This window comes from Polyodon spathula, chromosome 5 (genome assembly GCF_017654505.1).
Source record: "Polyodon spathula isolate WHYD16114869_AA chromosome 5, ASM1765450v1, whole genome shotgun sequence".
In the NCBI taxonomy this organism is placed as follows: Eukaryota; Metazoa; Chordata; class Actinopteri; order Acipenseriformes; family Polyodontidae; genus Polyodon; species Polyodon spathula.
Window position 1 is genome coordinate 30,141,088 of NC_054538.1, and position 16,633 is coordinate 30,157,720.

The 16,633-nt window shown below is 37.1% G+C and overlaps 1 protein-coding gene and 1 long non-coding RNA gene across 7 annotated transcripts; one reads left to right on the top strand and one right to left on the bottom strand.

Moving 5' to 3' along the window:
• Positions 1-2,393: 2,393 nt before the first annotated feature.
• On the bottom strand, positions 2,394-10,374 carry LOC121315820 (protein-L-isoaspartate(D-aspartate) O-methyltransferase). 3 transcript variants are annotated; one of them, XM_041250286.1, is made up of 8 exons: positions 10,231-10,374; positions 7,766-7,870; positions 7,244-7,275; positions 6,437-6,541; positions 5,804-5,924; positions 5,175-5,260; positions 4,712-4,881; positions 2,394-4,101 (listed from the first exon to the last, which is right to left on the bottom strand). In XM_041250286.1, exons 1-8 carry the CDS (start codon positions 10,283-10,285, stop codon positions 4,089-4,091), a joined length of 687 nt encoding a protein of 228 aa, XP_041106220.1. In that variant the 5' UTR covers positions 10,286-10,374; the 3' UTR covers positions 2,394-4,088. The 3 variants fall into 3 exon arrangements, with proteins under 3 accessions (XP_041106220.1, XP_041106219.1, XP_041106221.1); XM_041250285.1 differs by having other exon boundaries at positions 4,706-4,881; XM_041250287.1 differs by having other exon boundaries at positions 4,660-4,881.
• Positions 10,375-11,080: 706 nt separating this feature from the next.
• Positions 11,081-15,198, top strand: LOC121315821. 4 transcript variants are annotated; one of them, XR_005950324.1, is made up of 6 exons: positions 11,084-11,432; positions 11,934-12,047; positions 12,832-12,897; positions 13,257-13,419; positions 14,324-14,475; positions 14,850-15,198. It is a non-coding gene; the product is annotated as an uncharacterized LOC121315821 (long non-coding RNA). The 4 variants fall into 4 exon arrangements; XR_005950323.1 differs by having other exon boundaries at positions 11,081-11,432; positions 12,832-13,419; XR_005950325.1 differs by having other exon boundaries at positions 11,082-11,432; positions 11,965-12,047; positions 12,832-13,419.
• The last annotated feature ends 1,435 nt before the right edge of the window (positions 15,199-16,633 follow it).

Below are 16,633 nucleotides of genomic sequence, written 5' to 3' on the forward strand. Positions count from 1 at the left end.
TGATATCACTGATCTGAAGGGCAGCCTTTGCATCTTCCACAGCTTTCTTTGTCACCCACTTCCAGTTTTTAACACAGGTGCTGCCTCCCTCACACATTCATCGTGTGACTCTATCAATTGAACCTTGGCGCACTTAAACTCCTCCTTTAGAGCTGGGTCTGGCAACTGCAGTATCCATTTGCCATACAGTCCCATTCTGCTGAGGCAGACTTATGAACTGATTCCAGCTTCCAGGTTCTCTACTCTTGTCAAGGAAACTTCATACACAGTGAGTAGCCACAGAAGTCTTGGCAGTAGACCAAACTGAAAGCGCCAGAGTTTAAGTTTGCCCGGTAAAGTGCTGCTGTCTGTGCTCTTCAACCCTTGCACTGGTTGTTGTCTCACTTGTCCCACACGAGCTGTGTCCTTTAAGTCCCCGTCATACCATCTCCCTAGACTTTTTACAGGCTTCTCAGACACTGTTGGTATTACCTCACAGTTAAGGTAGGACCTCTTATCCACTGCTTTACCTTTAATTATAGAGATGCTCCTTGACTTATTGTGCTTGAATTACAATTGTGTCCATTCAATGTTATTGATTAGTTTGCCCAATAACCGATTAGTGCAACACCCGGCTACTATTGTAGTCATGATTGTCATGTCATCCATGTAAGCTCAAATCGGTGGCAGTCGCGTTCCAGAACTCAACGTTCTCCCACTACCCATTGATGCATCCTGCCACTATTCCAATTTCTTGACATTGCCATGTAGTGGTAAATTCTGAAGTTGAAAAACAAAATTGCAAATCTCCGAAGTAGGCTTTCACTAAGTTTGTTATTGTCCCTGCCATTTTTAATCTGTGTGATTCCTTGAGTTATCTCTCCAGCTCATACTCAGTTGCTTTTAGTGTGCCATTTTTCACCCAGGTGAATAACTTTTTTGCAAATTTGAATGGATCTTTATAAAAGTTAGTTCTCGCACACTCCTTCTTTTTGCAGTGTTTCCATAGGCACTCAGTTCTGCAATATTGCAAGCTTGTCTTTTATGACCCTTTGTAATAGATTGAGTGCCTCTTTCTGTTCCACCTACAGTGCCTACAGAAGGGCTACACCCCCTTGAACTTTTTTCACATTTTGTTGTGTCAGTGCCTCAGTGTTTCATGCATTTAAATTAGAATTTTTATCCACTTATCTACACACCATACTCCACACTATTAAGGGGAAAAAAAGTTTATTGAGAAAAAAGTATATATTAAAAAGACAAAACTGAAAGATCATAATTGGATAAGTCTCCACTCCCCTGAGTTAATACTTGGTGGAAGCACCTTTGGCAACAATTACAGCTGTGAGTCTGCTGTTATAGGTCTCTACCAACTATGCACACCTAGATTTGGCAATATTTGATCATTCTATTTTACAAAACTCTTCAAGCTCTGTCAAGTTCCTTGGGGAGCGTTGATGGACAGCAATCTTCAAGTCATGCTACAAATTTTCGATTGGATTTAGGTCGGGGCTCTGACTGGGCCACTCAAGGACATTTATCTTTTTGTTCCTTAGCCACTCCAGTGTAGCTTTGGCTGTGTACTTTGGGTCACTGTCATGCTGAAAGGTGAACTTCCGTTCCAGTTTCAGCTTTCTTGCAGAGGGCAGCAGGTTTTCCTCGAGCACTTCTCTGTTAATTAATTTTCTACAAATTTATGGAATATTTTTTTCACTTGGAAGTTGTGGGGTAGGATGTGTAGATAAATGAAAAAAAAACTGTTTTAATGCATTTTAATTCCAAGCTATAAGGCAACAAAAAGGTGAACATTTTGAAAGGGGGTGTAACCTTTCCAATGCAAAACAGAGCTGTGTTTACTGTGTCCCATGCTGTTTTCTCCGAAGCTCTTGGCCATTTAACTCCAGGCTTGTGCCCGTTGAGGTTCTTTTCTCTTATGCTGGTTCATCTGATCGGGTTCACAAGGATAATTAGGTTCATCACTAGTTGGGTGCTGATATCCTGAGAATTGTGGTTTGCTTCCTGTCACTGAATATCATTCAACTGACTTGACTGACTTTGTAAAAAGTACTGATCAGTGTCCCATCTCCTGCAAACATTCCATTCTCCCTTGACGAATATTCAAACCCCTAACCATTGTCACTTTGCTCCAGCCAGACACAAACCTGGAACGCCATGTCTTTGTTAACTGCAGACCTTGTGCTAATCCTTTTCAAAGTACTCTCCATTCTCATATCCGTTTCCTTTACTAAGTTGGTAACCATGTTGTCAAAACTTGAGTCATCTTCAGCCTCCACTTTCGCAGACTCTAGGGGTATTTTTCTCTTTAATTTCTTAGAAGCCTTGGGCGGTTTTGTGTGACCAAGATGGCTGGGGGTGACATCAGGCCAGGAAATGAATGAAGATCAACAACAGACTGGGGTAATGAAAGCGCTGATGCGCAAGTTTTATTAATAAATAAAAAGATTGAACAAAACACTTTGCAAAAGAAAACAGCTTCTTGGCCAAAACAAACAGACAAAACAAAATAAACAGAGCACTCGCTCACATCCAGGGCCACTAGGATTGGATGTTTAGCACCTGGGACCCAGAAACTAGAGAACTGCATAAACAATTACTTTGACTCTTCAACCCCGCTTTGTCAAATAATGTAATTTTCAAAATTGTGATTGAAATGATTGTTAAACAGCATATGTTACAACATAAAACTTTAAGTATGTTGGTCTCTGAACTGTATGCTCCTATATATATATAAAAACCTGAATTCAAGTGAGCCTTCAGAGACAGTTGGTAGTCCATGTGACAAAGCATATTACTGTTTGATGAATTTGTACTTGCAATAACCACCTTTTTACACAACTTCCTGACACAACTTCAAGATAAAGATGATGGAACAAGCTTTAAAGATAATTAGGTATCCTTGTTCTGGGATTTTCTGCAGTATTTATAGAAAGAAAAAAAAAAATCTGTATTCTGTTATTCTAGAAACCTGCTCAAATAAAAAATTCTTACACTTCAGTGGTAATACAAAATGAGAAACATTGTAGTACTCAAAGTCTATTTGCTACTCTGGCAGGTACTGTCACACAAGGGTTACGTTTTTTCTCATACCTTATGGTTGCTTTGGGCATGACAAAGGCCTGTCTGTACACAACTGACTCAGTGTGTTTCACCTCCTTGCAATAAAAATGGTGGATTATTGTAAACACAATTCTGCTGCAAATTCTATTTTTGAAAGATGAACCAATAAAAAAAAAAAAACACACACACACATACACACTTTATACCGGAAAGTAATGTTTAGAAAGTCTTCCACTTCCACAGAGAATTCTTAAGCATTCAAATTTCTTGAAACCTTTAATAAAAAGCAGTAGCCATACACCATTTGCTTTGCTTTCAAATTTATTTTGCAAAGCAGCACAGCATTAAACTGCCAGTAACTGAAACACAGCATGTTATACTGTAGTAACGTACATCATAGTTAGCAGCCAATTTAATATAGCAAAAAAAAAAAAAAAAAAAAAAACGAGAAACCCATAATGCAGTGTATAAATAAAGAGATGTGTTAGTATGTCCAATCTGTACAGGAGATAATACAGACAACTGCAGCATCATTCCATACACTGTCTGGTATTGCATTTTAACCAAACAGCAAAACATCAGTTACAGAAAGAGTAAAATATCAGCTGTTGTATGTTGAGTGTTGCTCTCTGTGAAAAAAGCTTGAAAGAAATGCAGTAAAAGTTTCTTACTAGCGTTGAGCATAGCAATAGAGATGACTGCATACAGAAATCTTATTATGCATGTAGTGTCATAAGGGGCACATTAGCAATACATAATAAAGGCTTTACACACTCACCGCACCAAAACAGCAGTTAAGAAATATGTGTTTGTCCAAATCAACTTAAATAGAAATTGATAAATGAGAAATAATGATTATTATTATTTTAGCCACAACTCCAAAAAAAAAAAAGCCTACACCTGAAAAACCAAATTCAGGCTCAGAAAAAAAAAAAGTCCAAAACAAGTTGCAATGCTGTCATTTTTAGTTGTTTAGCTCTGCAGAAATCCACTCCAGGTTAATCCTATAAAGCAAGACAAGTGATGGTGCTTCACAGTTCATCCCTGCAAGAAGATTAAAGGTATGTCAGAGTAAGCCTCACAAATTACTCTGTAATATCAAAGTCACTGTTGCCATGCAGAAACGAGCATTAAAAGCACATCAGCGATAAAGCTGGTTTCATAGAGCATTCAAGAAAATCAACTGCAAGAACATTTAACTTATTGAACAGTGCAAACCTATATATAGAATAATAGATGGGCTTCAGTGAGTTACAGGAAAAGAATTTCATCAAGCCTGAAGTAATAAAAAATTATTGATTGATTTGTAATGTTATAATGGTTTAAAACCACTCAGAAGTCCACATTTTTCAAGAATTAATAATTTTAATAAATATCAAAACATTACTTTGTCCCTGACAAGCACTGGACACACAGCTTAGCTTCCTGATCCTTTATTTTTTTTAAATGACTACATTCATGGGTACCACACCCCACCCCAACAACAAAATGTTAAACTCAAAAGTACAGCCCATTGCCATGGTATGGAGTGGCCAAAAACGATAGCAAGCAGCAAATGCAGCCTTTGTAATCTATTATTTGCTCCAATCCACACCATTTCACCTTTTGTCACTTTCTGCAGAAGAAGAAAAACTGGATAGTAAGTTACTTCCACCTGGACCACTGCTTGTCTTTATCTGTCAAAGGCACATAGATCACTCCCATGAGAGGCTTCATTTTGATGCTGCCGTCTTCCAGCTTATCGTACTGTTCTAGCATCTGGTTTCCACCTGCTGGGCCCACCGGGAGAATCAACCTGCCACCAGGCTTCAACTGGTCTAGGAGCTAAGGCAGAGAGAGCAGTATTGAAATGGTATCAGCTAGCCTGCTTTTATAATAATAATAATAATAATAATAATAATAATAATAATAATAATAATAATAATAAATTTTAGAAACATTTCTGAAATTGCACAATAGAAAAAAGAATTAAAAAGTATCATACTTAAATACGCTAAAATATCTATTAGAAAAGGGAATATATGAATATTAATCTTAGTCTGCAATATCATCAATACAGTAGTGAAAATTGATGCACCTTTAACATGTATACCAGTTTTTATTTATACAAAACGTACTGCTTGCGGCACAGTTGGTGCTGCAGCACCGACATGAATAGCATCATAGGGAGCTTCCTCTGCATTTCCCATTCGGCCATCACCCACTGAAAAAAAACAAACATCAGTCTGTCAAACTAAACACAGTTCCAAGCCACCAATTCCACCACTAGTTAAACTGTGGCTCAATTGCCTATAAAGGAGACGACAACTTCCCCAATTCAATTAAATGCATACTTAATGTTTTGGTGAAATGTATTCTTACATTTAATAGAAGGAAGTTTATTCTTGACATACTAAATACAGTTCCCTGTTCTGCATTTCCTGCTTAGCAAGCATCTTAGTTACATTGCATACCCAGAGTAATTCTCAATGCAGAATAGGCATTCCAGCCTGCCAGCTGGAAGAACAAAATGTATTAAAGATATATCACATCTCTATATTTCAACACCGTTATTAATACTATAGCCCCAGATCAACCTATTTTGACCTAAAGTCTATCCAATGACATCAGTAATAACCCAGTTTGACAAAAATCCCTCACCAATATTGACCAAAAACTAAGGCTATTTGCATTGACAATATTATACATGAATGTTCTAATAAACAAATTGTTTAAAAAAACAAAACAAACAAAAAAAAACACTTACCAATCAGTGTTACCCTTCCTGATGTTATTAAACTGGGGTCATCTTTCTTAACATTGTTTATTGACTCATCCACCAGTTCTTTGATATGATCAATTCCTATGACTTTTCCCTCAGGGCCAACCTGTAAACCAGAACGCAGTAATGTATGACTATAAATCGTTGCTTTGTTTTCTATGCATGCAGCACTGCGAAACATTTACTCCTACATTCCAGTGCAATACTTAAAAAAAATTCCACTAAATCTAACCACACAAACTGGTGCAAGATGAGTGATTATTGCAGTGACAGGCTGTTACTCCTGACTCAGATCTGTGTAGGTCTCAATCATCTGACATGCCTTTGTAAGAGACAATGTGCGCATTTATCGGCATTTGAATTTAAATGTAAAGTAACGCATAAGTAACAAACACTGATCTACTAACTCCACAGTATTAGGATCTTTATTGTGGGTGTGTCAAGAGAGATACTCCACAGGTAATTATTGGACTCTGGAATACAGCACAAACACCTTTTGCGACCTATGAGAATGCACTAGTGTGTATGGAGAGAATACATATGGACTACAAGTGTTGTATGATTTTACATCCTATTACTAAAAGGCAGTTGAGTGGAAACGTGTTCATATCATCTTACCATCCGTGCAAAGCAAACAGAAAGGATTCCACTTCCAGATCCAACATCCAGTGCCTTAGCCCCTTCATATAACTGATCGTGAAGAAGCTCCAAAGCATATGCATGCTAGAGAATACACAGAAAAGCCTTGTAAATGATCTACTGTTCATCTCTTCAAAATTGTCTACAAGTAGAAGTGGTGCAGATACCATACTGAAAAACATATTTGACTTATTTCTGCCAGTTTCAAATTAGCTGTATTAAAAACCTTAGGTGTCCAAGATAACCAATCTGAAGCTACAGTGCACATTATTCCTCAATGTAGCAAAACCTTAGTAAACCTGGCCTTGAACCTCCTTGCACGTACGAGTTAGAGATGCAATATATATGAAATCTTGTTTTTGCTGGAACAAGCCACTTCTATACTTTTGATTACAATAAAATCCACTGTAGAAAGTGGATTTTGTATTTATTTTTTTATTTTTTTGTTTGTTTTAAACATTTGATTTGCTATTTTACAGTATAGCAACAATTCTGAGTGGATCTGGGTCCACTCAGAATGACTGCAAAACACACATGAAATAGCAAGGAAAAGTTACAAAGAAGTTAAATGACATTTTAATCTACTTACTTATTAAAAACACGTCACTCCCTCTAAACACTTTTAAATGTAGGCCATGTACATCTAATTTCACAGAGCCTTTAACAGTGCTGACCGTTTCCTAAACCCTAACCCTAACATTAAGAGACTCTGGTGAACACACTGAAATGGATTAACAAAAGCCATACTACATTTTGCATCTGTTTAATGTCTGCATTTAAACATACCATATGTGGAGCACTGATAGTTGCCTGGTAACCTGTAAAAACAAAACAGACAACTGATTTTACATGGAGCACAAATATACCAATACATTGTAAGACATTCTGTCAATCATTTCTAACCATTTTTCTAACTTTTGTAGTGATGGTGAATATTTTTTTTTTTTTATTTGCTTTCTATTTTCCTTGATGGTATAGGATCCTGCAATCAACTGGTACTGTGGTAATAACCATATAAATTATTTGCAGTTTTGGTACCACTGATAACCAAAAAAAGAGCTGGTACTACACCCAGTTTTACAGCTAGAAAGACAGAAAATGAGGAAACCTTAATTGTTCCATTTTAACAGTTCTTAGCTACTGTGGTAAGGATAATAATTATGTTAAAAATAAAAAAAAGTTAAGACAGAGGCTATACATTAGAAGTCTACACAGGTGACAAGGTTTTGGATCTCAGGCCTGCTTACAAACAGTTACACAGCTAGGTCCTGGCAGGGAAGATTACATACATGCACATTCCTTACTTACCTATTGACTGAGGGGAATCCATGTATGGATTACTTTTTGTAAAGCATGCACGATCTGTGGCCAACATGACTTCAAAAACTTTATCTGATTTAATAATCCCATTTTCTGAAAAAAAAAAAAAAAAAAGACAAAAAGAAAATTTGTGACTATATTACAGTAGTGGCAATAAAACATACCGTATTCCTTCAAATTCATTAAGACGCACTTTAACACAATGGCCTGCATCTTAAATGAGTATAGTGATGCACGTTTTAAAATCGCTAACAAAAGACGTGACTGCCTGAGTACACAAACAGCAACGTGACTGACTGTCCGAGAAAAGACAAACAAAAACATCCCTGCCCGTTCTAGAATCATCCCTGACAGGCAGCCATTTTCAAAGAAGCATCATTAGCTTCCAGAGTAATTCGAAGACAAACTTTTACAATTTCAATGTTCCATTATTAGGCTCAGTTCTAACAAACAGTACCAGCTTGGACAGATCGGAAATGCTGATCAGACCCCTGTATGTTTCATCATGCCAAGCAATACCACAGTTCACAAATGGGGAGCTAAACAGGTGCAAGTAATCACGACTGGAAATGAGGAGCTAAAGTTGGCTAAATAATGAAAGTGTGACACACATACAGGCACCTCCACTACACCCCCAGAGATTCTTACCCCACAGGTCATATTTTCTGCCAGAATCTGCTCCATTGAGCTGTGTATTACAAACCATGTTACCCTGCTATAACAGGACCCGGTCCACAATTAATAAAAATCTTGCAACAAATAAAACTCTGTGAACCCTGGGTGAATATGACACAGTGTCAAAAGAGGCGTACTAAAATTCTAACAAGCACAAAGTGTTGCTACAGTTAAATGCAGACAAGACTTTGGCATTCTCAACTGGGCAAACCTTTTAGAAGAACTGTATAGTTTTTCGATATACTGTATGGACAACGTTTTCAAGTGGTCTATTAAACAAAAAATGGACTATAAAGTATTGGTTAGAACTCCTTTAAACCTGAAACGTGTGTACAGCATATCATTGAAACACATAATAATTAGCTGTTACACTTGATGTTTGGAGAAACTTGCTAAGTAAAATCTACACAACACATACAAATTAATAACCAAAAAAAGATAAGGAATCTTTTGCATACAAAGTTTGTACTACTGTTTAAAAAATCTACTAGAGTATATATATATATATATATATATATATATATATATATATATATATATATATATATATATATATATTGCAGAGGTTCAAGGGGTAGTTAATGTGATGCAGCATCTGCTTTCCAACAAAACTCATTTGTCTGTTCCCAAACTGCCAGTGAACTACTTGCATTGGTTTGCAGCTAACAGAAACAAACAGTTTCCTGTAGTTGATTAGTTTAATCAGATCAATTAAAACGGCTAACTGAGAGCAGGTGGTATGCTTTGAAGAGTCACAGTGCTGAGTATCTGTGTGTACTGCAGTATCTGCTGGCCACATGACAAATCTCGGGGTTGTGTTTTGGAATGCTGTTCTGCTTACTGTATGCGGCAGAACACTAAACTGCTGTTTGCATGAGTCCCTTTTGTATTGACATTTTATTGCAGTGATAATAAAGTGTCATACCAAAATACATAATCATTTCGTCATTTAAAGATGTAGCTAAGCTTCTAAAACTAATATTCTTACCTTTGATTAGTTTCACTACCTTTTTGGTTATTGTTTCTAGTTAATACAGCAAACCCAGTTTGCACCTACTATAGTACTTAGAGTAATGAGTGATAAATCTAATTCAATGAGCTCCTAAATATTATTAAATGTTTGAAAATAAACAATTAACAATTGAACAAATACATGTCTGTTTTCTCACATTGCAGCATATGTTTAACACAAAATTATGTCATTATTCCAACTAGAAAAACAAGTTCGTAAACCTATGGGAAAAGGGACAACAGCTCGTTCAAATTGCGTGAATCAGTAACTAGACATAGTGGCCCCTACTGTCTGGCCTGGCTCTGTATGAGCTAAGCCGCCACTGGCATACTGGGGCGGACTACTTTTGCAAGCTCTGTTCCTCTGAAAAAAATGATGTCTTCTTGAACAGTTAGCTCTGACAACCTGCTGACGTTTCCAACACAGACCAAGCACACCATTTCCAAAATACCTCTACATTACAGTACGACACAATAGTGATCTTTCATTGCGTCACAATCCTGGCATACGGCACAGATACAGCAGACAATACTTTGAAATGAATGCAAAAAAATAAACACTAGTGCTGTTTTGAGTGCGCAGACACGCCCCTCTCACTGAGTGCGAAACGTGAGCTGTTTTCTTCTAAGTTGTATCAATAAGGCGGTGAGCAATAATAAAACGATACTGACTCTACATATTGGGAGTGTATTTGCCTCCCAGATATATGTTACACCTGTGTTACTCCCTTGTTTTGTTCGGCTTCCCCCCTCTGTGGTAAACTTACTGCGGAGGTTGTTGACGAGCTCAGCTTGGCTGGCTCCTCCTGATTTCCAGGCCATCGTTAAACAGACTTTGCAGATCAGGTACAGAGAGCGGCTGTCAGCGCCGCGCCTGCGCAAAGCGTTTTGCCCGCAACACTGAACTTCCAGTGCCGTGGCGCCTACGTCACTCGATTGACACAACCCCCCTCCCCCCCTCCTTGCACTGGCCTGCATCGCGGAGGGGGGAGTGCAGATTACAAAGCCATACACCCCGTTGACAATCAATGCTTGCAGTTTCCAATAATGTAATCTTCTTAAAAAACATATACAGTTTTATGTAAAAAATTACTAAAAAATGTCTACTGAAAATTCAAGGTGTGATACTGAAGATACTAGCTGAAAAGGCGTCTCCTGCGCAATTTAATAAGGTAGTATGGTCCAAATCATAGGGCAGCTAATGTCTGCCAACAGGTGGAGTTATGAGTGCGGCTGTGCTCCTTACATGGAGGGCATATGATGTGACATAATTTCGAGTGGGATTCTAGAACGCCACAGAAGCACTTTCTCCCTGTAGACATCATAATATTATCAAGTTGCTGTTTTTGTTTTTGGCAAGTGACGTATTTGCAGTAAGAGACTGGATTATGAGATACTAATGTATTTAGTTGTAAGGTGCAATGCACGACACCTGTCCTGCCAGCTGTGTGGCTAGAAAGCAAAATATATCATTTTTTTATTTTTTTATTTTACAGGAGAGTTAACATTAAATATATGCGGTCAAGGCTTTCTCATAACTATAAAAATATACATTTGTATTTTTTTAAACGGTGTATTTTGTTCTTCCATCTTACAAAAAATAAATAATAAATAACAAATAACATACATGTGGTGTACGACCACCCCATTCAAAATGCAATATTTATGTTTGTTAGTTTCAACATAAGCTTACTGAACATTGCTAGTCGCGTTTTCCAAAACTAATTTTGTTACCGAAGTGACTCCGTTATTTATGACTAGCCAATCAGATGCCAAAGATGTGAATCGGAAGAGGAGGAACCGGCGGTATCATTCAAGGCAAGTACTGAAGGGGGGATAAGACGCGTTTATGGAGCATATCAATGCCAAGTTCGTGTCTCAGAAAATCATTATAACTTGATGGAGACCCATCTCTTCTACATCTCTGCAACAGACTGATGTTTTTGCTACTGGATCTTGGGATAACGAGGTATGGACTCTGGACAACGAAATCATGGTCTGTCAGTAAGAACACGATTGTTGATTGCAGTCAAAATTAGGAAAAGCAATTGACTAAGTACTTACACGTGTTTTGGCAAATAGCAGCAACCCTGCAACAAATACATTCAAGTTTAACATGCACAATTGGTTATAATTATGGGTCTCTAAACCTGCATGAAGTAATTCATTTGTTTAGGACAAGTAGGTTTATTCACTACAAACTGTTTTAGAAACGCAGCCTATAAATTATGTTTCTTTTACGTTTTGTTTCTTGTCAGTACAGTGTCAAGCCAAATGACAATTCCTAGATGAGCTGACCCATATGGCTTCTGCTTTCTGCAGAATTGCCAGTCAAATTGAATCCACAGAATGATAAGCTGCTGTATGGAAGAGTATGTGTAAAACGTTGTGTAAAATCAAATAATGAAAAAAATAAACAACCCGGTAGAGCTATGGAGTCAGGGAATGACCATTTCTGGGTTACCCACAGGACAACGCAGTTTCCATCTGGTCTGTTGCAGAGTAAGGGATGCAAGATGTGTATGAATGAGATCCTCAGTGGCTGTGTGAATACAAACAAGATGGCGATGTCATGGATCTTCAAGTAAGTGTAGACAGAAATACTTAATTTGTATTGAGTATAAGGGGTGTTTGTTGTTGTTGGTAAAAATTCAGTAATAACAGAATATCCAGCTTATGATAACTTTATAACACCAGTGAGGGTGGTTTAAAAATAGAAGTTATTATTATTATTATTATTATTATATTATTTATTATTATTATTTAGCGTTATATAACAAGTGAGCTGCTCTCTTAGCTTTTAGGTTATTTTTAAAAGTGGCATAACACAGCTAGAACACAAGATTCTAGACGCTAAGTTGTTTCTTATACCTTGTTTAATTTCGTATGTATTATTAAATGGTGTATTACCTATTTATGAAGGACTGTTTGTTTCTCTGTAGTATTTCTCTGCATTGTCCTCTCCAGCATGTGCATCTTATTTCAATCTTTACCATAAGCAGGTAACCAGTCAACAAGTGGTGTAACTAATTCCTTTACCCTGTACATTGTATTGTAATAGAGATGTGCATTGCAGTACGCCAAAAGCAGTACATAGCTACTTGTAGTCCACAAAATGGTTCTTGAATGATACATGTGATTAATAGTTTCTACCAATACATGATCTTCATTTTAAATTTTGTCAACATTGTTAATGATCATTTGATCTTATTCCTTGTCATACCCATCAGGACCATCACAAGTGTCTACCAGCTTATCTTCATACATATTGTAATGACCTTAGTGTATCTTTAACCCTAGAGGCATCATCTAGTGTGGTGAAAAAAGATGTTAATTCAGTTCAATTTCTTTTTTTGTTTATGGACCAGGAGATAATTGTTACAGCTTCATCCACAGAAAGTGTGACCATATTTTGTTACTATCCGAACAGCCAGGTAACACAGATGTTCCTTTTCTTGGTTTGCTGGTCGTCTTTGGCAACCAGTCCTACAATCAGTTATAACAGATGAATGAGTTTTGTTTGCCATGTGTTTTCCTGGAGAGGTCAGACATTTCAGCCATAAAAACAGAGATGAAAAAACAACCTCCCATTTTATTCTTGGGGTTTGTATTATTTATGCACCTTTTAATGTACAGTATGACTATTACAGTCATCTCTAATTCACAGCGATTTAAGATTTAAATGTCAAAGATCCCCTTTTGGTCTCACACATATTTTGCAGACACCGCTTTCATATCATCAGGATAATGTTCTAAATTTTTTTTTTTTTTTAAATGGCTATGATGTTTTTAGACCCAGTTTTCAAACCAGCGGTGGGAGCGAGCACGCTACCATTCCTATGGTAATGCCCCCTGCACCGGGGTTGTCTGTAACAGCCCAGAAATCGTCACAGTGGGGGAAGACGGGTGAATCAACCTGTTCAGAGTGGACCACAAAGGCATTGTGCGCACTATAGGTAGGGCAAACCTATTTTAGGTTAATTCTAATTTGCTTGTCTGTATTCAACTTTGTTTCATTTGGTGGTTCGCTATTACAATATAGTGCTTAAACCAGGGACGCGCAACCCACGGCCCGTTTCCCATCTGACTGCGGCCCAGTATATTAATTCCATTTCACTTATATATATATATATATATATATATATATATATATATATATATATATATATATATATATGAGTATTCCTCTCCTTTCTTAAATGCACAAACCCTCTGCATTGAAAGAACCCATTCCCAATATAGGAGGTTTGTTGCTAGGGAAGTGACGTCACTGCCCTGTGACTTTTGCTACAGCTGAACAACTCATCTGTTAAAATAAAAAATGCTTCAGCATATATTTAATTTGCTTTGTATTATTGTGCAGTGCGTGTGTATATGGTATAACAGTACGCTATTAATGCTTTGTTTTTAATTGTTTTGTATATTTTTGTTTGTGTGTTGAGGTATGAAATAAAATTAACAGTAATCCTAAGGGAAATTGCCTATATATATATAATATTATTAGTTAAACTCTTTTTATAGTTAAACTAATTATTCTTGAGTAATGCGCGGCCCGCTATATGCATTAGGTTAAAGTAGTTTTCTGGATATGTGGCCCGTGATAAGTTTGGTTGCGCACCTTTGGCTTAAACTAACACACTGGAAGAATAAGTAGCTTTCGGTGTTTGGTATTACAGTGTGTCATTATTTTTACATCCAAATGAAAATCCAGGACGGTAAAAAATGTTATAAAGTGTACTTCCTCTTCTTCTCCTGATTTTTGGCATTTGGAGAACTGTTCTCTCCTCGTACTGTGCCTTGTAGTTATGGCTAAAAAAATATAAAATAAAAATAAGTACCTGTATTATGCATCTTTCCTAGGACTGGAGACAGAGTGCCCCTGCACTATGTAGACAGACACCCAAATCAACAGCACATTGTGGCAGCAGGGGGTCAGGATGGCATGCTGTGCATCTGGGATGTCTGGCAGGGCAATATGCCTTACTCTGTCATGGAAGCACATTCAGCTGAAAGTGAGTGCAGATGATTTTTCAATACTTTAACTATTCTTCCTACTTTTTTTTATTTTTTCATCATGCAGGCACCTTTAACATAGTATTTATATAATTGGCTAGGTATATGAATGTTACTATCATTGAATTGGCACTTTATACCATCTATTTTTTATTTAACGTTTATTGACGTGTTATGTGTGTTCTTTATCATTCTCCGTTCCAGGTTTGCAAACGAATGCTCCTTTTTGCACAGTTGTGATTGTATGCCCCCAAAACAGCCACCTACAAAAAACGCTGTGTTTCATTTCTTTGTGTGGAAGGTCCATTTCCACCCTGCTAGCCCAGACCACCTGTTCACATGCTTTGATATTATTTATTTATTTATTTTTAAGGTGGAAGAAATACTACCATCCCATCACGCAGCACAATTGCCCCAGCAAGCATTAACCGGTCCTTAATGAGTTCATGGTTAACCTCAGATTATTCAGAAGGACGCCTGGAAACAACCAACATGCTTTCTAGCCAGACCACGCCTGTGAACTGTTTGGATGTGCTGGGTCAGTGCCTGGTCTGTGGAACAGATGGGGAGGCTATTTATGTCACTAAACAGGTGCCAATGTAAAGAAGGACCATCACTATTTTTTTGTTTTTGTTATTTAACTCAATCTCTAGTCTTTTTGTGTACAAAACTGAATATTTGTTTAAATTGTCAAAATTACAATAAATGTCTTAAGGGTATGTCTCAGCACTATCAAATATGTAATAAATATTTTTTTTGCACAAAAGATAACTTTTCTATTTAAAAGTTTCTTAATTTGGTATAAATGGTGTATGATGTTTTAAATCTGTTAATGTGTTCACATTGTATAACAAAAGAAACTTAATTGAAAAACACTTCTAGTCAATATGTTTGTCATGCAATTCAAGTTTTTAATATTTGTATATTTAGCACAATTGGTTGTTTATTAGTTATTGATGATCATATTTTATATCATGTGCCTATAGATAAACTTTACTTGCAAGTTTCTATAATTTACCACTATCTGATGTGTAAGTATGAAGTACAGTGTCATTGGAACGATTGCTATAGAGCACATACAGAAACTATATACGTAGAAGTGAACTGTTTAGAATAGAAAGCCAATATATTTACTAAGGGATTTTTGCATGGTAACATTGTATATATGGTCTGAACTATAACTGGATTTTAAAAAGAGCCCAGGTATACAACACATAAACAGACCTTCTGGACCAGTTGTAACTACAGATGAGACTATTCTTTTTCAACCCAAAGAAAGCTCATGGCCGTTTCATAACAGTGATTTGTGAGGAATCAGTGTTGCAGACCCTTCCCAGGATCCAATTTTTGTTTCCTAAAATTCTCAGGGCTGCGACGTCGCAGGTTTTCCCCTGAAACGTGCGAGTGCTAGATGCCAACCGCAAGTCGTTTCAGTAGATATCACAGCTCTCATACTACTACTACTCCTCGCTCACTCTGATTATTTATGGTACTGTACATGCTAAGTAGTTCTTTAGACAGTTTCCGCTACATCTATACAAGTATAATTGATTTTAAATAATAAACGGTAAATTGTACTGTACTTGTAAAATTCTAACGGAAAGAGAAACGCGTACGATTGGTTGAACGTCAGTGACGTCACAAACTTGACGGTGAGAAGTTGAAATCTACCAACTCGTCCGCAGCGTCTACGATTTGAACGTAAGGCGATGCGTTCGTTCGTATGACTCGTATTCCCAATGTCAACCATCCTTTAATATCAAAGTACCGATTGCCAAATGCAGAGAGAATTAATTTGTGGGACTTATTATATCATGAAATTAGGTAAAACACAACGCACTATGTCACACTATTTTTTTTTTAGTGTGCATCATTGCAAGTAGCCAACTGTCGAGGTATAAGTAAGGCCACTTTTTGTAGATGCGTCAAAGTTTCTACAGCTTTGTCTAACCACATTGAAGAACCCGACATAAAGAAGGTAATGACTTCTTTCAACTGTGTGGTTTGCCGTAAGTGACATTATAAATATTGCTCTGATTATTTAGAGGGATAAAAGACGTGGTACTTAGAAACTGTTAAAGATAACAAGATGTGCTACCTTTCCTTTTTTCTGCTTGTGTCCAATCCACCCTCAATACCTGCAACAGCTACTTCACC

Bases quoted from the DNA above. Each gene is read 5' to 3' on its own strand.
- LOC121315820 (XM_041250285.1), bottom strand. From the start codon at position 10,285: ATGGCCTGGAAATCAGGAGGAGCCAGCCAAGCTGAGCTCGTCAACAAC. The intron at 7,871-10,230 runs GTAAGTTTACCA...TTTTTTTTTCAG, and splicing joins GCTCGTCAACAACCTCCGCA to AAAATGGGATTATTAAATCA. The intron at 7,276-7,765 runs GTAAGTAAGGAA...TTGTTTTTACAG, and splicing joins GGATTCCCCTCAGTCAATAG to GTTACCAGGCAACTATCAGT.